Here is a 21,114-nt window from a genome sequence, read left to right on the forward strand (position 1 = left end):
TAAGTAACATGTCCTATGCAGACCACCTCAAAGCCCTATTACTGTAGTCTGTCTCCTGCAGGCTGTTGAGGGGAGATCTATACCTGGCATACAAGGACCCCACACTGATTGACCTCCTGAATAGCTGCAAAACAAACAGCACCAGAATTACCCATTCTAAAGAATTAAACCTTGTCTGTCATGTAAATAGGACCTGCTGTAGAGATAGGTACGTATCCCCTTTTTCTGGAACAGGTTCTCTATCTATGTGAAGCTGAGTTCCTCCCCAAACCAATTCAGATGCATCATGGACAATTGGATAGAGAACAGGAAATTCATCCCTTATTTCACATGTATGTCTGTAACGGACACAGACAGCCTGTAAATGGTTCGTCTCTCAGGCACTTGCTTCTAAGTGTTTCTTCTCCTAAGACCCTGCTTATACTTATCAAAGGTACCAGAACTTGTCAGAGATTTGGGATGCATGGCTAGGCTTAAGAAGGCCCTAGTGGTCTTTAGCCTATTACATAACTATGAACCTATGATTAATGCTGTACTGTCTGTAGCTAGTGTCTGTCTTCTCACTAGTTTTGCTTTATGCTTTGAATATCCTAACCAATCCCCAGTTGTGTTGTCAGAGTTATAACAAAGCTGCAAAATTTGCTGCTAACCTTCCATCACAAATCTGTTGCTGCATATCACTTTGGAAGAGAAACTGAGAACATCACTTAAATGTGCCCCTGATAAATGCTGTTCACTCACTTCAGCAGAAAGATAAGTGTGCTGCTGTTATCTCTGCTTCACACTGCTGCTTCTTTAATAACCTTCTTCATTTTGCAGATTCATATCTGTAGTCCACGTTCATTAGGAGGGCTCAAATTTTAGTAAAACAAAAAGGCTAATGTAGTGTATACTAAAGAATCCCTACATAATCTAAACCACAAATGTGAAATAAAGAATCCCATCCACGAGAGAAAGTGAAGTATAAATTTTATAAAAGTGGTAAAAATACAGTGCAAAACAGCAAGATGAACAGTTAAGCTAAACTAACTGTTGGCTTTTATTCTGTGTGTGTTTTTTTGGATTCAGTAAGTAGAACTGCATTTTTTGAATTAAAAAGAGTTTGACTTGCATATTTTCTTAATTGTCATGTTTTTTGTATGCTTTACTCAAGGGTTCAGTTTACGTATTTTACAAAGTGAATTTATAATGAGGTTGGCCCTTAAAAAATTCCTTGGTTGTTTTTAATTACATCAGTTGACTGCATTTAATTGGACTATGTAAGTTATTTGAGTTGTTTAGATTAACAGTTCAGATGAAGCCCTTGATTGTAAATAGGACGAAAGCACTTAACCGTTCATCTTTCTGTTTTGCACTGTGTTTTTGCCATTTATATAAAATTTATATTTCATTTTCTCTCATGGACTGTTTTTTTTATTTCATATTTGTGGTCTAGAATATGAAGGAATTCCTTTAGTGTACACTATGTGAGCCATTTTGTTTTATTAGTGTTGGTTTGTGGCTGCATGGGTACATGCTGCTGTTTGTTCTTTGAGGGCTCAAATTTTGCATTTGGTTCCACCAAGAGTATGGAATTGCCTGATGTTCTTCGTGTTTCACTGTTGCAGTCATCACATTTGGGTTATCTGCTTGCAGTAGCCCTCAGTCGGCCTGCTTAACAAAGTCTTGTGTCCTGCTTCGGTTGCTGTCCCTTCTTCTGTGACGTCAGATCGTCAGAGGTATAAAACATGCAGCCGACGCCATTATATCAGTCTTTCTTGCCGTGCGGTGCCCAAAGCAGAAGCAGTTGGCAAGTGCTGGTCGGCCAACTCCTGAAATTTTCATTTTCGAATTTCAGAACCAAAGTCTTCAACTAAAAGCCCCATTGGGGAAACTTTTTCTTGCTCAAAACCGGTCAGTTAAAGTTAATAATTGCATTACTTGTGGAAAGCAAATACCTCATAAAGATTTTCATGCGTACTGTATTCCTTGCCTAGGCCCTGATCTCGCTGTCGGTTTTCTGCCTTATTTAAACCACGAACTATCCGTCGTCGGTACATTTTCGCTTCTAAATATTTTGGTGCTCGTTTCAATTATCCTGATATGTCTTTGGTAAGCTATCCGACTACGGACATTCCAAAAAAACGCAAAGATAAAGACAGAGACAGGCTGCCTAGGTCCAAAGCTGCCGACGGCGCTTCTCCTAAGCCAGTCGCCAGTTCACCGGTACTCACTGAGGTGCTTTCACAGCCCCTGATACCTGCTACTTCAGATTCGCAGGCCTCTACTGAGACCCATTCGGAGTCCGGTATGCTGCAAGATGCTTCAACTGTGGAGCCTGTGGATGTCTCTACCTTGGATGGGTCTGGAGCTGCTGTGCAGGCACCGGCTTCTGAGGGTATATTCAGGCCTACTGACTTGCATATTAAACTGGCACCATCTTCTTCTTCAAGGCCTAAAACTCTAACCATGCCTAGAAAACTGATGCCCAGACTGCATGGTCAGGCCTCTATGCCTAAAAAACAAATGATAAGAATAGATGAAGACCTTATTACTTTAATCAGGGGAAGCCAGCCTTCCCCCTCTAAGAGACCTAGGACTGAGTTTGCTTATGATACTTCTGACCAGGATTCTGAATTTTCTGTTTCCTCTGATGACCAGGATTTACCCTTATCTACCTATGAGGATTCTGCTTCTGAGGACTGTATTCCCTCTGCTTCCCCCCCAAGAGGATTTATCTTTTGATGAAACCTTGCATACTCTCAGGGAGCATTTTCGTTGGGAAAGTCAGGATTGCTCCGATTCTAAAAAGAGGCTTAGGGATTTCTTGCTCCTGCCCCAGCACAGGCCTTTAGCCATAACTCCTGTACTAGACATTGTTGATGATGCCTTTTCGGGATCTAGCTTAGCCCCTGACTCTTTACCTCCTTCTTCCAGAAAACCTGATAGATATTACAGGGTCCCTGACTCTCACAAGTTCCTTTTTAAAAGTCCTACTGGCCTTTGTACAAAGGATGCTAACTTGTCTGGGTTAAACCATAAACAAAAAGAAATCACACCTGGTACCCTGTCAACAAATTATATTCCTGGGAGCAAGCTTGAATACAACTTCCAAGATGGCTTTCCTCACGCCAGAGAAACAAATTCATTTGACAACCTACTTCAGAACAAGTGACCACAAAAACCCTGCTATCTGCAAGGCAAATACTACAAGCCTTGGGGTTCATGGCCTCCTGTATTCTTCTAATTCCATATGCAAGACTGCATATGAGGAAACTACAGCGGTATCTAAAAAGCCTATGGTGTCAACATTCTCAGGATCTAGAAGCAATGATTCGTATCATACCTTGCCTATGCCTAGAGTTCCTTTGGTGGGCAGAGACCTGCCACCAAAACAAGGGGCTACCATTCACACTACCCCTTGCCGCCCAAACCCTAATGACAGATGCATCAGACTATGCATGGGGGGCTCACCTGGCAGGGAAGTGCATTCAGGGCAAATAGAACCCAAGTCAAATGCACCTGCATATCAATCAAAAAGAAATGTTAGTTGTACAGAATGCTCTGACAGCCTTCAAGGACCACATTCTTCCAGGACAATTAATGGTAAAGACGGACAACACCACTGTTATGTGATACATAAACAAGCAGGGGGTACACATTCTTATCCCCTCTGCAGACTACACATGGCATCGTGGAACACAGCCCTGAGCTACCAAGTGCATCTACAAGCTCAATTCCTGCCAGGAAAACTAAATACACTGGCAGATGAACTAAGCAGAAACCTCATGGACCCACATGAGTGGAAACTGGAACCAAGGATTTTCAACATGTTGACAAGCAAATGGGGGAGCCCAGATATAGACCTGTTTGACTCCCCCCAGAACTGTCAATTGGGCAAATTTTGCACAAGGACTCCCCATAAACAAGCTTGGAAAGCGGATGCTCTGTCCTTCGGCTGGAAAAACCTATCAGTTTATGCCTTTCCTCCTCTGCCTCTGCTCTCCAAAGTACTACTAAAGATCAAAAAAGACAAACCAAGGACAATTTTGATTGCGCCAGACTGGCCCTGCCAACACTGGTACCCCCTCTTCCGCAATGTGTCACTGTTGGCCCCATGGCACCTGCCTCAGACTCCTCCCCTATTGTCTCAGCAGGAGAACCAGATTCTGCACCCTCAGCTTCAAACACTGAACCTAGCAGCCTGGCTAATTACCTAATCTCTCCTTTACCATCCCTCAGTAAACCAATGATGGATATCATTTTAGAGGCAAGGAGGCCTAGTACTAGAAAATAATATGCTGAAAAATGGAAAAGATTCTGTGCCTGGAACCAGTCTCAAGGGTTGAGCACAGCAGTGGCCAATTTACCTCAGATTTTACAATACTTAACTGAGATGCTTCACAGGGGCCTGTCTTTCTCTTCCATCAAAATTCATGCCTCAGTCATTTCAGCTCATTATAACACAGAACCTCCCCTCTTCTCTCATCCACTGCTCAAGCAGTTCCTCAGGGGGGGCCAAAACTTTACAACCACCCAGGAGAGCTCCAACTCCAGCCTGGGACCAGTATCCATGAAATTAATATTCATGAGATCAAATTGGTATATCACAGGACTGGATAGTTTGAATTAATTAGTATTATTTAAAGGCTGTTAGTTTGAGAAATGGTGTTCTGAAGAAGTCTATGGAGGATAGATGAAAGCGCTTAACTTGATGTACCAATAAACAACAGTATTAGTATTTCTTGTCTCTTTCCTTGGAACCGGACACTCATTTTTCACCAGTTATATCGCATTTATTGACTGGCAATTGTTGGGTTTGACTGGTGTAGTACTTTTAAAGTTTATATGGAATGAAATACTTTTTATTTGTTGATGGACCATTTCTTGGTTTATCCTGGTTTTGCAAAGTTATACAAATACTGAATAAACAAGCAGTTGTGATGGTTCTACAAAGATGATCAGTAAGACATTGGGCCAGATTCCAAAAGACTTACTTTTAATGAAAGTGACTTACTCCAGTGCAAGGTCTACCTATAAAGCAGTCACACAGATAGCATGTCTTTTTGAATGGGGTCAATTGTATTTTTTACACAGTGGCAAAAATACTCAAAGTTTCAGGTATTTGTATGTTTGCATTATTTGTAATTAATGAAATGTAGAATAGTTCTGTCAAAACTGAGAAAGAAGTAGAACAATAAGTTAGAGGTCAATAGTCGGGAGATGGGATTTGATAGGGAGAAAGAAAGGATAGGGAGAGTAAGACAGAGAGGAAACAGAAATGAGACAGGATTTGGAAATAGAAATGGAGTTGTTGGGCTTCATTGTAAAACTAGTTACAGTTTAGGTGATTCCTTTATTTTGAAAGCACTTGCATTGTGACAGCTTGAGCAGGAAGGTTTTTGAAAAATGTTGGAAGGGATGGAATGGATTTTATCTGTGGAGAAAGGGATTCCTATACCTTTGTAGCTAGTTTTGAGAGTGTTTCTTTGAATTCAGCTATATGGGGTTTAAAAGTTGGAGTAGAAGGCGAGAAGGAGCCCAGATTGCATATAATAAATCTTTTTAAGCGTTTACTGGCTAAGAAGGGGAGTGTGGCAAGGTATATTAGTTTATAGACCAGGCCTACAGTTAGTGGGGTAGTTCTGTAGTTTATTGGCAGCCATTCAGCTTTTGCCGGTATGGAACATGAATGTTCTGTTTGTGAGGATAGTGTTATGAGTCTGCATGAATTATTAGTGGTAGTTTGTAGAGTATTTTGATTTTTTTTTTTGAAGACGTTGTAGCAGTAGGGAAACCATATTGAACTTGTGGCAGAAGGACTCATTCATCTTTGGCAGCTATGCTGTCTAAGGAAAGGTGAGAAAAGAATCGAGCCAGAAACCCAAGTATTTGTAATGTTTGACTGTTTCAGTTGTCTCTTTTTTTAGTGGAAGTAACAGCCAATTTTTTTTTAATACTTGGGCCAAGCTTTGAGGCATACCTAAAACCAGTCTTGATTTTCTTAGGATTAAGAATATGTTTATAAATACTTAGGTAATTTGATAATGTTACAATGTCCTCTTCTAGGTGCTTTTTAATAATAATAATAACCATGTTGTAAGCACACTGAATGATGGGGAGATGGGGAATGTTTAGAGGAAGTTTTTTGAAGAAACAGTAGGAGCAGCATGATATAGCATAGAACCCTGTGGAGCACCTTTGAGAAGAGGAGCTGCAAAGGAAATAGCTCATCCTACCTGTACTTTGAATAATATGTTAGTAAGAATTGCTTTGAGTCATTGCATTGTTTAAAAGCTAATTTCTGTTACATGAAGGAAGTATAATAAAAGGGTGTGGTCTACTACATCGAAATTATTTGTGAGGTCAGTGAAAATTAAGACAGTTGGCCTTTATTCATGTTTTACAAAATGTCTTGTTTAAGGATATGTAGGACAATGCTAGTAGTTCTGCCCGATTGGAATCTGAGTTAGTGTTGAGAAGGTATCCTGTGGGTCTGAAGGTGTTCAAGGAGTTGGTTGTTACCCGCTTTTCAAATACCTTTCCCAGAGTATGTAGTGTAAGAAATGGCTGAAAGTAATTTGTTTTAGTGGTATTGGGAAGTTGAGTATGTGTTTAATGGTAACCACTTTCCATTGTTCTGACTTGTTTAGACAGAGGTTATAGAGATTTGTAAGTAGTTGGAGGATGTAATCCTAGCAAATGACAATAAATAAAGGGTGCAGGCCATGTGCACCAGTGGGGCATTGGGTAAGGCTTTTGCTTAAGAGATCATCAATATCTTTAGATGTAGTTCTGTTAATGTAAAAACAAAGTGAGTCATTTGAAGGAAGTGTAAACTTATTCCAAGTATTCATGGCTGTTGAGGTGGAACGAGTGAGTTAAGCATATTTCTTCAGAAAATCCCGAGGGGGATATGGCCTAGCTGATGTCAAGATTGTCTTCTTAGTCCATGTTTTTTTCTGATTATTTTGGAGTGAGGTTTGTAAAGGTCTTAGAAAGATGATGTTTTTTCTGCCACAGTTTCAAAGTGAAATTAATTGTTGCCGGTTTTCAAAAGAGGATGGATTTTTCAAATCTATATTAACTTGGATTTTGAGTTCTTTTTAAGCCAGTTATTTTTGTAAATACTTTAACAGTCTAGCGATTTGGGGGAAGTATTTATTTTGCAAGTAGAGGAAATAGTTGGTGACAGAGTTAAATGATGTTGAGGTCCTTTACTGAAAGTGAGATCTCCCAATTAATTTATGAAACTTAATTTCTTAGGTCTTTGGTATTTTATTGGGACCTTGGGAAGAAGATGACTGGGGTTGGAGGTTGTTTTTTGTTAGAAAATGTAAGAGCAAAGTATTTTGGACAGTGATCACTAATATATTACAGGGGGATGTTTAGATTAGAGATTAATTTGGGTTATTAGTGACTTCATGGACAAGGAGGGAGTGATTCCCTGGGATCAGTCAGCAATGCAGTATCAGTATTTATTTCCATCCTGGCATTTCTGAATGTCAGCGCAGAAGCTAAGCAACACAAAAAGCACTGTTGGAAATTATAGTAAGTTGGAGATGGACTATAGTGTCGGCCTTTCTTATCAGCTGTTGGAGTGAAGAAAGACCGAAAACATCCAAGCAGACAGTGTTCAGCAGAAGTTAAACAACGCCAACAAAGGCATTCTTTGAAAGTCCAGAGAAAGGATGCAAATGTCAAAGACAGTTAAGCAACACCAAAGGCAGTTTTGGAGAGCCGAAGGACTGTAGTATTTGCTTTTCCCTTTGGGTGTTGGAGCAAAGAAAGGATGAAAAGAAGACAATGTTGAGCAAAAACTGCAGATTGGTCTTAAGAGTAACTGAATGTCCTGAATTGTGCTATGCAGTTAACTTTGCATGTAGCCTTATGAGATGTCTTTACATTGATATTTATTTGTGCTAGTGTAACACAGGTGCAAGTACACACCTTTATTTGGGATATATTTTTGCAGTAATTCTGTTTATTTGTTTGCATTTCATTTATATTATGTTTAATATATTATGCAACTGATTCTGAATGTTTTTAAGTTTATTTTCCTTTTAATCATTGAAATGGATTCTTGCATTTATCCTTCTGTTTGTTACAAATAATCCAAAACAAAGAGCAAAGCTGCAATACTCAATCAGTGAATCTTCTGCTACCTATATCAATGACTGATTGATACCACTTATTTTGTATATTTATTGATTGTTTCTTGTACTGTACTATCCTAATAATTTACTTTATTATTTTCCCGTCCTGTTATCATATTAGCATTGTCAGTGGCACAACAAGTAGTACACTCGCCTTTGGTGTTGAAGGCTGTGGGTTCTATTCACATACCAGATAGATTGATTGCTGACTCTGCACTGCAGCATAGTGGAGGTTTATGCACTCCTGAATGTGTCATCCTTCAGATGAGATGTTAAATTGAAATCACACCTGCTTCAGTTAGTGGTAGCTCAGGTGTATGTCAAAGATCACATGACACCTATTGAAAAGGGTAGGGGTCTTTTATTTAATACAGCATAAAAACATTAGTTACATATGTATATGCATGCAAGTACACACACAAACATATACACACATTTCTATTTATCATTTTTACATATATAATCATATTCACATCTTTATTGTTTTTCATTAATGTTCTAAAAAAATTTCTTCTCACAACCTTTTCGAGAGTTTCACCACTGTTTTACATTTCAAAGAAATGTTGTGTTGTCTATTCCTCCCCACAAAACAAACGCAATCTTTCAGCTTTCTTTTTATGTGTATATTCCCCTTTACTGGTAGCTTATTTATTACCAGTCTTCATAGGAAATTCCAACACTTTAGTATCTTTTTACACCATGTTTTTCCTCACTTCTTCTGGTAAATTGTCCCATGGATACACCTACTGTTGTTTCATCACATTATTGTACAGTGTCTCTCTTTCTGTATGTGATCAAGTTTTATTTTACATGTTAGTATCATGCCTCCCAACCATACCAAATTACTTGGTAAAAAACAAGTGTTGGGGTCCAAATAATGGGGTGCCATGGTACCCCTTCATTTCCGATTTTTTCCAGCTTTGTTTTTCTTTTTTTTTTTCTTTTGCGCTTTTGAGCTGACGTCATCATGTGCGCAATGGCATCAGCTCCATCAGCCTGTTGGAATTGAGCTTCATTTCCGGCTGTGGCTGTTTGAACGTGAAGACAGAGTTTATTTATTTTCCAGCTGTGGCTGTTTGAACACACTTATTTATTTTTCTAAGGAGAATGGAGTTTGTCTGCTTTGTAACCTAACGGAGTTGCTGCTTGGGAGCTCTGTAAGGTACTGTGGTACTGTTTTCACTTTACTTCAGCCAGTGTGTGAAATCCTAGCTAACGAGGTTTGTGTCTGAGTTTCTGCATGGCGGGCACTAACGAACTGGTACTGTTTTCACTTGAACAGAGGTGTGTGTGCCTGTGAAAATGCCCCCAACGTAATACATCTGATGACTAGAGGTACTCCGGTTCGAACCCTGTACCTTGGGAAAAAGGTAAAAAGAGCCTAAAGTCCCTAGCCACCACCACTTGTGAATTTATGCCTCATATTTTTGTTTTGTTCCTCATTAAATCTGTGGTTTCAGGATTTTGGCATTTGAATTTCAGACTTCATATTCTTCAGAAAATAAATGGTAACACAAAACCTTTTATTCTAGGAATTTTTCTAAGTTTATAAGATCAGTATTGGAAATGTGTCCCTATTTTGGGGCTGTATTCCCCTATAATTGGCTTTGTCCAGGTTTTTTTGTGCTAAGATGTTGACTTGAGAGTTATGGTGAGAAGTGAGAACTGAATTCTGTATTCCCCCATTATTGTCTTTGTCCAGGTTTTTTGTGCTAAAAGGTTCAGAGCTATGGTGAGAAGTGAGAACTGAATTCACCAAATGGTAGCCATTTAAGTTTCAGTCTTCCTGTCTTTCAGGAAACTAATGATTTGACTTAGTGGTATGTTGCTCTGACTGTAGTGCACAGGGTCCTGGGTTCAAGACTTGGCAGTGAAATGCATGGTGGTAACACATTTTTTCAAGCAACTGATCAAAATTATACAATCAATGTTTAAAATATGTCCCTAGTTTTTGCCCCCCCCCCCCAAAAAAAAGAAAGTAAAATTGAAAATAAGTGCAAGAAGCTGTGCAGGATGCCCATGGCTTGCACAAATGTCATTCTATATTTATTTATATATATATGTATATATATATATATATATATATATATATATATATATATATATATATATATATATACATATATATACATATATATATATATAGTATGTGTGTAGAAGTAGACTTTTATCATGGAAATGTTCTGAATAGGGCAGTTATGTCATTATTGGTTCATGCATTTTATTTCATTGCTTACTGGAAAAATGTTCAAACAAATTTAAAATGCAATTGTGTGTGGAAGTAGACTTTTATGATGGAAATGTTCTGAATAGGGGCAGTTTTATCATTATTGGTTCATGCATTTTGTTTCATTGCCTACTAGAAAAAATGTTTAAACAATAAATTTAAAATGTGCTCTAACTTAAGTCTAACAAGTGTGCTGTGTTATACAAGGAATATAATTTAATAAAATCAGAAAGGTGGATCAAAGAACGCATGTACGTTTCTTGTTTTGTATGCAAGGGGCCTCTGATTTGAAAACAGCCCAAATGTAATCTTTATCCACCACTGGCCAGATGCATCTTCTTTGGGTGTGGTGTGAGTTTCAATGCTGTTTCAATGAATGTGAGTTTCAAGGGCAGACAAGTTTAATGCCAAGTCTATTTTCATTGTGAGACAGTATGCTTTGTTTAGCAGATATCTATTAATGTTTGTGCACTGTGCTGTAAAATGTAAAAATAAAATCCCACATAATCATTGTAGAAGTAAAGCAGTATGCACTCATTAGTGTTTATGGTAAATGGGGTGAACTAGCCAGGTAATGGGACATTGGAATGGCTGCAGTGGGATTCTGGTGTTCTATTTTGGTTCTGTTCTTCAGTTTACATTTCAAAGTTGGTATCCCACAATTCCATTTGGAATGGGCGGGGTTGTCTAATTATGTATGCAAATTTTACATTAATCAGCATACAGATTTGTACCTATTTTTCATGGGCCTTGTCCAGATTTTTGATGTTTCCAGGTTGAGAGGTATGGTTAGTATGTTTCTTGATAGTTTGTAATTACTTTATTTGCATATTCTCTTTCTCCTAATTTTATTCTCATCATCTCCCAGATTTTGTTGTACTTGGATTTAAATATTCTTACTACTAAATTCTCATTCTTTTCATTAACTTGCTTTAATACTCTATACAAGTTTAAAGAAGCAGAATAAACAAGTTGATTTAGTAACCCAATCCCCTTTTATCTTCACACATATACATGCCTCTTTTCACTGGATTTGATCTTGAACCTCATATTAAAGAAAACCAATTGCATAATCTCCTTATCCTATTTTATTTAAATGATATAAACATTTGACATACACGCTGTTTTTTCCTTTAATACAGAATATACCAGGTAATCCTTTTTTCTGAATGCTACTATATATGTACTCCACATAAAACAGTTTCTTTCATGTCTTTTATCAAAGCCTTCCATTGCATCACAACTACATCATTTTATGAGATTTTGATCCCAGCAAAGTCACTTCATACATTGAAAAATACACATCCCAATTTTCACCACATCACTCAAGCCTTTTTTTTCTTTACTCAAGGTCATGCCTTTCCTTTGAACATCTGTACATACAAACCAAAACTTCCCTCATCCGTATTTTGTTCTTAGCAACTACAGCTTATATAGTTGTCAACTTATGTAAAAACTATTAGTATCACCACCTCCTTTTGCTTCACATATCTAGCATCTTTTATTTTATACTCTGCTCTTCTCACCATTGCATTCATCACCAATGTAAACAATATTCCACTCATGGGACATCCTTGCCTTTTACCACGCTTTATGCATATTTCTTTACTCAGCGACCTATTCACTAACAGTCTCACTTTATTAGACTGGTATGCTGACATAGGTAATAAACTTTTTCATATATACAAAGTAAGGGTAGGTTGAGAAGGTAGTGTGTAGAATAGAGGGAGAAAGGCAGGTAGCATGGGTAGCAAACAAACATAAAATCAGAAGCATTGCTGGCTCAGCCAGCGCCCTGTGTGGGTACCATTTATCACCTCCCAATTTTTATTACCTATTCCATATTTCTCTATAAGATTCCACAAAGCGCCATGTCCTACTGCATCAAATGCCTTGCTAATATCACATATCAGATGTTTCATATTCTCCCTTTTACTTATTATGTTGTCTACAATTTCTCTCACAACCAATGATAATTCTTGACATCCCTTCATTTTTATACCATATATACTTTCTTCCATAAGATCCCTCATCCTTCCTTCCATTCTCCTTTGTAGTATTCCCATAACATTTTAGAATCTGTTGTTTAGTGTGATGGGTCTCCAATTTTTTATTTCATTCTTCTCATTTTTCTTTCATACAAATGTAAAAATACAACTACATAACTCTTCATAAACAAACCCTTCCATCAACCATTCATTCAGTACATTTTCAAAACACACTCTTTGCCAGTCATTTAATTTCTTCTGCATTCTATGCCCTATACCATCTGGGCCGGATATTGAATCAACATTTGCTTTCGTAAGTACTTTATCTAATTCATTAATAGTTATTTCTTTTTCAGATTATTATTTACTGTGTTCTGGAAATGTATTTAGTTTCCAGTCTGTCTAGTTTTCCATCAGTATACTCTTGTATATATTTTCCACTTGCTGTTCTACAATACTCATAATTTGATCATGTGTTCTTTCGACCTCTCCTTGTACATTTTTCATTTCTCTCATTATACTAATATTCTCCTTTACTATTTTACCCAAATATGCAGAAATCTCCTCCTTTCTCTCTTGTAAGTAATATCTCTACCTAAACATTAATCCCTTATTTTTATTCATTTTTCAGTATCATAATACTCTATTGTATTCTCTAAATGCTTATTTCTACATTTTCCAACACTTCATTTTCTGTTCCTTTTCTGTCACTAAATAAAACACTTTTATACTTCTTTAAAAGGTTAATCTACCACTCAGGACAGTTTTTGGAGAAGTGTTTCATAGTTTTATGATCCTTCCATAACTGCAATATTTCTCACTTTACAATTTCTTTCCATAGTTTCTCATTTATTCTGTTTAGTCCTTTCCCTATTTGAATATATTCCATTATTCTGTCGCCTGCATTTATAATGCAAAATTATCTGAAAAACTCTTCACAGCTGTATCACCATCTGCTACCCCCAAGGTTTCTGATAATGCAAAATAATCAGTTTCAGATCCAAGTGCCCTCCTTCTATACGTTTATTGATTTTTGTTCCACACAGCTAACTTGCCACATTTTATCAATTCCTATATTTTTTACATCTTTCCCTTTGTGACAATTGAAGTCCTCTCACTTACAGTGTTCATGTTAATGACCACATAGTCTAATTTTTGATGAAACAGATTCTCTCATTCCTTGCTAGTTATATCTGCATAAAATGCTATAATTCTATAAATATGTTCTATCCACCTCACATCCATAAGTTAACCAGGTCATCCTTAGCAACATTGCATCTAGTATTTTTACTGTTTTTTTTAATGCAATACAGCCACTTCAGAACAACTTTCACTTCCCAAGTTCCATATTGTATGTCCACCCCACAATTTTTCTGTTTGCAGATTTTCTTCACTTGTCAGGAATCTTGCATCCTTTAACAGAATAACATCCACGTCACATTTCGCACACCATTCTAGTATCCGTATTCTTCAGTACTCTTCACATTTAATGAAAGTACTCTAAAATTGTTGCTTGTCCCTCTTTTTAAGTGTAGGGGAGATATTTTTAAATTTTCATTTTCTTATTTTTACTCTTTCCCTTTTTGAATATTTTTCCTGGGTTTATGTACAAATAATCCTTGATCCTCATAGTCATCTTTTTCACTGCCTAGAACTTCAAAAATTATTGGCATTAATCCTTTTTTCTGATCTATCTTCCTATATGCACTCACTCTCCCTTTTTCCCCTCCATATTTTTTCTTATTCTACAGTTTCTTCTTTACGCAGTTCACCCTCTTTCTTAGCTTCGTGTTGTCCTTCCTCATTTATATTTTCTTTCCTTTTCCCTTCTTCTCCATTATTTATTATTTGTTCTTGACAATCCATCCAAAAATGTCTCTTTTTTTAAAACAACCTGCATTCAGCCACACACTTTCTTGCTCTATCTGTGCTTTCTCTCTAAACTGGTACCATTGTATCTTGTCAAAATCATTAATTAAATGAGGAAATTCCCACAAAAGAAACGTGATTTAGGTTGGCCAATATATCTTAATGTCCCTCTGTGACCAGCCACAAAAATAACACTTAGCAAGTGTTTCACCATGTTTTTTTTTCACATTTCAAAACAGCTTCCAACACCTACTGTCTAATCCTATAAGTTTGTCTCATCTCTAACTTTCATAATGTTATTGTCCTCTTTCTCCAATTCATCAGTTCTAAACTGCAAAATAACATTTTTTAATACTTTACACTGAAAACCTTGAAACTGCATCAGTCGACCAGCATATGGTTGACTTGCAGTTTTCATGTCGGCAGAGTGCCAAACCCAAATCGATCGACTGCACTACAGCAAACAGGTAACATAATTCGAGCATTTGTGTTCGACATTGTGCAGGGGGATTGCAGTTCAGTGAGGAACAGGGAATTAGGCCATTTCTTCACTGAAGTGCGATCTCATAGTTGGTATATTTAATGTGCAGGGGGTGTGGGGGGCACAGCCCCCCCCTGCAAAACAGTAGAATTAACATGCCATTGACTGTACAGTTTAACAGTACGTTAATGTGCATAGCAGGAGGTGAGTGACATCACCTCCTGGTATGTGGAATACATCGAACCATGGTTGTCGATGTATCTATTTTTGGTTTGGTTTACTTTTCTGCATTCTGAATTTAACATTTAGAGTTGACATTTTAAACGGTCTACTGAGGCAGATTCGAAATGCCAATAGTAAACCTTTTTAACATTTAAGTTACTACCACAAGATAAATGTCCTTCTCTTTGTTACAGTTACAGAAATCTTATCATCAGTCCCTTGGTTTCAGATATTAAGTTACAAAAGGTCTTTGTCCCTATATGTATAAAAGACCAATCGTCTTGAGCTTTAAAACCCAGAACAGTTACTAAATTATCCCATACATATCTGTCTAATACAATGTCATTTCCGATGTCCTTCTATTCATCTGTTGCAGTATTCCTGATGCAAGAGAGTTGCCTGCCAAGGCTGTGACCCGGTGTCCCCCAGTATAACAAAATCTTTTACTACCTTGGGTGTACGGTACGGTATGTCTGATGTAGGCTGTCTGTTGGCCATAAATGAGACATATGCGTACATCACCCTCAGAACTTTGCTGTAATTCCCTGCATGTTGCTCTGCTGTCAGAATCACAAATTTCTAAGACAAGTGCCATGTTGGGGAAATCTTTTTTGTCCTTTTTGCCACTTTATTTCTTACTGAGGTTAATGTCATCCAAGAAGGGGAAGTTTGACTGTGGAAGACTGATTCCACATAAGGATAATCATACCCAGTGCCTTTTTCTGCCTTGGCCCTCAGCACTACCACAAAAAATGCTCCATCTGACAGTCTTTCATACCTAAGACCCTCCATAGTCGGTTGTCCTCCCTCACAATCTACCTTGAAAACCAGCCCCTTAAGCTTTGGAGGAAAGTGCAATGGATCTGTCCGCGGACCCATGATGCTTCACAGGGATGTCTTCCTGGACATTGTCCACCAGAGAAAGACCTGTTTGCCTCCCCCCCCCCGAATAAGCAACTCCCACAGTTTTTTGCCAGAGCACCCCATCCTCAGGCATGGAGAGTAGAAGTCCTATCAATCTCATGGAAGGGAAAATTCCTATATGCATTCCCTCCCCTTCCACTTATTCCAAACGTCCTGTTGAAAATCCAACAGGAAAAGCCAAAAATCTTGCTGGTGACTCCCTATTGGTCAAGACAGCATTGGTTCCCCCTTCTCCTTCACCTAGCCAAGGACAATCACCACAGGTTGCACCACAGAGTGGACCTGCTCACACAGAACAAGGGCTCACGCCTCCACCCACACTTGAAAACCCTCCAACTAACCCTCTGGGTGATAAAGCCCTGATTCCGTTCAGACAGCTTTACTTTGAGGATGTGCTTCAGGTCCTGCAGGGGGCCAAGAAATGTACTACTAGAAAATCTTACCTGTCCAAATGGAAGAGGTTCTCCATTTGGTATCTTAATAGAAACCAGGATCAGCTGATGGCAGACCCACCTATGCTTTTGTCCTGTCTGTTTGAATTGCTTAATGCAGGATTAGCTTACACCTCCATAAAAGCCCATTTGTCAGCTATCTCTGCCCATCCCATCTGCCCCTTTCTCCACCTTTAGCTTCCAGATTTGAAGCTAAACAATTCCTCAAAGGCATCCTCCATATCAGACCACACGGGAGACCTGTAGCTCCACCCTGGGACCTCAACTTTGTGCTGGAGAAACTGACTTAGCCACCATTTGAGCCAGCTTCTTCTAGCTTGCTTAAATACTGTACTTGGAAAACTGTCCTCCTGGTGGCCATTACCTCCGCCAGGCAGGTATCAGAGTTGCAAGCCCTTATGGCATCTCCTCCTTTCCTGTCTTTCCACAATGACAGGGTTTCCCTCAGGACAAACTTCTCCTTCATACCCAAAATGGTCAATGAATTGTCCTTAAACCAGGCAATTCACCTTCCTACCTTCTTTCCCTCTTCCCAGAACAGTAGTGAGAGGATCCTGCACACTGTTGATGTACACAGACAGCTCAGGTTCTACCTACACAAGACTAAACCCGTTAGGAAATCAGACCAATTTTTTTGTACCCTTTCACCCCAGAGCTCTGGGAATGTCTGTGTCCAAACAGACCATCTCCAATTGGATATCTAAAGCCACTGCCTTTTGTTATGCTCACCACGATAGAGTCCTACCAGGTTCAGTCAAAGCTCACTCTACCCAGGGTAGTGTCTTCCTCAGGGGCCTTCCACAAAGTGTTAGACACAAACCCCATCCTAGAAACTTCTACTTGGACTTCTATCCACACCTTCAATAAACACTGTAAGCTGGATCCCATCTCCAAAGCCAGGGTGGGTTTTCCAGGGCCATTCTTCATGGCTTCATAGAAAATTCCTCTGTCATCCCCCCCCCCCCTTACTTCATGAGCTTTTGTACTTTGCCTTATGTCAGAAATATTGCAACAGATGAATAGAAGGACATAGATTAATTGTGTAAAAATTTACCATAACGATAGATGTCCTTCTCTTCTCTGTTGCAGTATTCCAACCCTCCCTCCCTCCTTCCCCCTGCTTACTGGTGTTCTGTGATGCATTGATCCTCATTACCTTAGACTGTCTCGCCACCTGGGGCTTCAGTTCTGAGGGTAGTGTGCACGTATGTCTCTTTTATGGCCAATATCTGCTGGTGACCTACGTCAGACATACTTCTCACCCAAGGTAGTAAAAGACTTTGGTATACTGGCCAGCACTGGGTTGCCGCCTTGGCAGGCAACTCCCTTATGTCAGGAATACTGCAACAGAGAAGAGAAGGGCATCTATCATTATTGTTTCTTACACAACTAATCTTTCTTATTCTCAAAGTTGGTCTTCTCTTCTTTTTAAAAATCTGTTTTATTTACAGTTTGTTGTTGCTTTCTTTTTTGCGTGTTTTCTGTGACTTTTGGGTGCTTCACTTTCTAGACTATGCCTTTCTGAGTAGCTGCCTGCAAGCTTTACTGCTGAAGTAGCTTCAGCAGCTAGCAAAATTACTCAACTATAAGTGTGGTCACCCCCACCTCCCTGCAGCTGACCATCAGTTGTGACCAGCTCATCTCCTCGTTCACCAGGTCCACCTGACCACATTAGCCATCCTCCTTGGCTCAACCTGAGCCACATCTTTGGCCAAAAGAGATTGAGGATGCTGATGCAACATCATATTACTGCTGGCCTTAACTCCCTTCACCCCACAGCAGCCTTGCAAGCTACACAGTGACTGCCTTCATACGCAGGTGATATGTTTACAGTTTTTATTTGTTAAATGAAAATAAAGTATTACAAAAAACAAACAGATCCTCAAGAAAATATATTTTAGCACATTTCTCACCCTTCTCTTCCTTGAGTTTCAAGTCTTTGTAAGTACATTTCCATCGAGTAATGGACTTTTGCTGTCCCTGCTTGAACTGGCAATGCATTTACACTGGTATGCATGGTTCCCTACAGAAAGTTATCCAAGTTCAGTCTTTAATTTAAACCAAACCGTGAAAACAATGTTATATTTCAAGCTAAAATCTTAAAGATGAACTTAATCAAAAGTTTTCTATGTTTGATGGGATGTTGATGGGGCAACTGTAATGTGGGTGAGTCAGGATTAAGACTGAGCCCTGTACTTTTTATAGTCTTGTTGTGAAGTGTAAGGACCATTTGTTTCATTAATTGCAGTCCTTATTCAAAATGACTGGGGGAAACAGGTGTTTCCTTTGTACATATATGTCTTCTAGCATAGTCTTACTGACATTTAAGTGCATTACCATCTTCTTGAGGGCAGGCACATCACGTTATCTATACTGGAAATGTGCAGGAGCCCACAGAAGACATTGCTCTGGGCTACATGTCACACCATATATTAGATGCAGAAGAGACCTCCACATGAGCATATGTATGATAGTTGCTAACTTTCTGTGGAAAAGAGTAGTCAGCATGAAGTTCTAAAATCACTGACCCAAGGTTTAGCTGGCTAGCAAAAAAAAAAAAAAAAAACTTGTTGAAATTTGGACAGACTGCTCTAAAAGAGAAGCTATTGGCACGTCAGACTTTACAGTAACCATTTCCTGATGTTCCTCGCTCGCAGTCCAGTTTCTCTGCTCTGGATTATGCTGTATATCTTCTGTTTTCATATCTGCTGTTTGTTGTTTTTTGGTAACCAAAGCTATTGTATGATACTTGGTTGTGCCAAATCACTTGTTAAGTTATGCTGCTACTTCTCACTAAGTCTCCACTGAAAGTTAGTTATGTGAGCTTTAGCCTTTTATATAAATATTTAGTCTCACAGAATTCTCATTTCTCCTACTTACACACATTTGTATAGATTACTATAGTGACAATTTTGAGAAGGTCTGGTTGTGTGAATCATTTCATTTTCACATTTCAACCCGCATCATAATGTTAGTGCCTCAAACTTGAGAAGACATTACTGTGTTGTGTAAGCTTGCCATCCTTTTTGCTAGCCTTTTTATCTGTGGCAGATGAACTCAGGATTTAACAGCTTAATAGTGATGCCCAGGTACAAGCAGCATTTAGTTTAGTTTGTATATAATAATTAAGATCCCAAAGTTTAGTGTTATTGTAGAAGCATTGCTTTGTTCTACATTTGACTGTATTGTTTATTTTCCCTAACAGGAAGAAGGCAAGTTGAAGGCCATCATCAGTACAAGCACTCTGTGCACAGGCTCCAGTCTTAGTCTTTCGTCTGGTCCAACATCTGGATATAACAGCAGCTACACCGCCATACACGATGCTAGAGGTGCAGTTCAGAGGGAAGGGCAGGTACATCTGAAAACATTCTAGCAGTTCTAAATTGAGCAGTCAAGTTTTTTAGCATCATTAGCAGTGAAAGTCTAGTTATAAGGAGCACATTGACAAGATTCCTGAAATGAAAAATTCATTATGCTTGAACCTATTTTCTGATTCACACTCTTGCACACTGTTTATTCTTTTCATGTATATAGATAGATCATTTATTCTGCTATATACATCTGCTTTGGTGCTGACTGGGAAGGGGGTGGGATGAGTTACTGAAAGTGATACTCCTGATTGAGGTTAGCAAAGCTCTGCTTCCTGCTTTCTTCCACCGTTTGCATTGAGACCTACATAGGGAGCACAGTCAGTAGCATTTGTGTAGTGAAGTGTAGTTAATTGATTATTAGCTGTCTCAGTATTTTTCGTCAAAGTATTTACACCAAATGCACCTGTTTACTGATTTTTGTGGCATTTTGTATAGGAAAAGTACAGGTTCTTACATTATCAAGTTCATCCACTTCAAAACTGTAGCACAAGTTGCTGTAGGTGGTATTGAAATCCGCATCTGCATATCTCCCAAAGCTCAAGCTCTTCCACTAACTCCCACAATGAAGCTCGCTTACTTCTCTGTTATGGATCTCATTTGCAGTGGCGGCTGGTGACTTCATATCAAAGTGGGGTTGCAGGAGACAGCTGAATGGGTTCGGTCAATGGGAAGGGGTGCAGCCAACTAGAAATGGGAGGAGCTATGCTCAAAACCACAAAAACTGTAACTTTAATTAAATACTCTGCCCTGGGTGCCAAACCATCATTATGAGAGTCCAATCAAGACAAAATGAAGTGTAGAAGAAAAAAATATTTCAATGCATTGGCTGCATGACAGCTTACTTGATATCTAGATGGAAACAAAAAGGTTGTGAGGCATAAAAAATAAATAACTTTTTAAATACATTACTGATATGCCAGTCAAAATCAAGTATAAGAAAAACAAGCATCACTCAACTCAAACCACTTCTCCTTGCACTGCAGTTCTAATTATAATTTATAATGTTAAGTTGTCTATCTCGCCTTCATTCTTGCTGTTTGGGATCAGAGCCGATCCTCGGCTCTAACTCGGCCATCTTCAATGGCTCGAGAGCTGTTTACTGGCTCGAGGCTACCCCTTATCCCATGATGCCTAGCAACAGCTACCCAGATCTCGTTTGCCGCTTCAGCTGCGAGGTATCGTTTTCTGGCTCAGGCTTGTACATTTCAATTTTTTGTGTAAACATATTCTCTTAGACCCTTTAAACTAATAGATATTTTACTGTCCTTAGTTTTATTCTGTACGTGTTGTTGAATTACTTCGTTCTTCTTAGTTTCCCTTTTATTTAGAACTCGTTTAAGTTAGAGAGTTCTCCCCCTCTCCATAGGATAGCCATTTAACTTAGAGACTTTCCTTTCCTTTTTGCTATCGTTAAAAAAAAAAAAAAAAAAGAGAGACAGAGGTTA

The 21,114-nt window shown here is 38.7% G+C and overlaps 1 protein-coding gene across 1 annotated transcript in view; it reads left to right on the forward strand.

Annotated features, from left to right (window-relative positions):
* Positions 1-21,114, forward strand: part of STARD9 (StAR related lipid transfer domain containing 9) — a 1,457,104-nt gene that overhangs the window by 1,264,799 nt on the left and 171,191 nt on the right. The window contains exon 27 of the mRNA XM_044073541.1: positions 19,504-19,650. Within this exon, the coding sequence (XP_043929476.1) occupies positions 19,504-19,650 (147 nt within the window). The remainder of the gene's footprint in view (positions 1-19,503; positions 19,651-21,114) is intronic.

Source organism: Protopterus annectens, chromosome 6.part0 (genome assembly GCF_019279795.1).
Source record: "Protopterus annectens isolate FY-2018-M chromosome 6.part0, PAN1.0, whole genome shotgun sequence".
In the NCBI taxonomy this organism is placed as follows: domain Eukaryota; kingdom Metazoa; phylum Chordata; order Ceratodontiformes; family Protopteridae; genus Protopterus; species Protopterus annectens.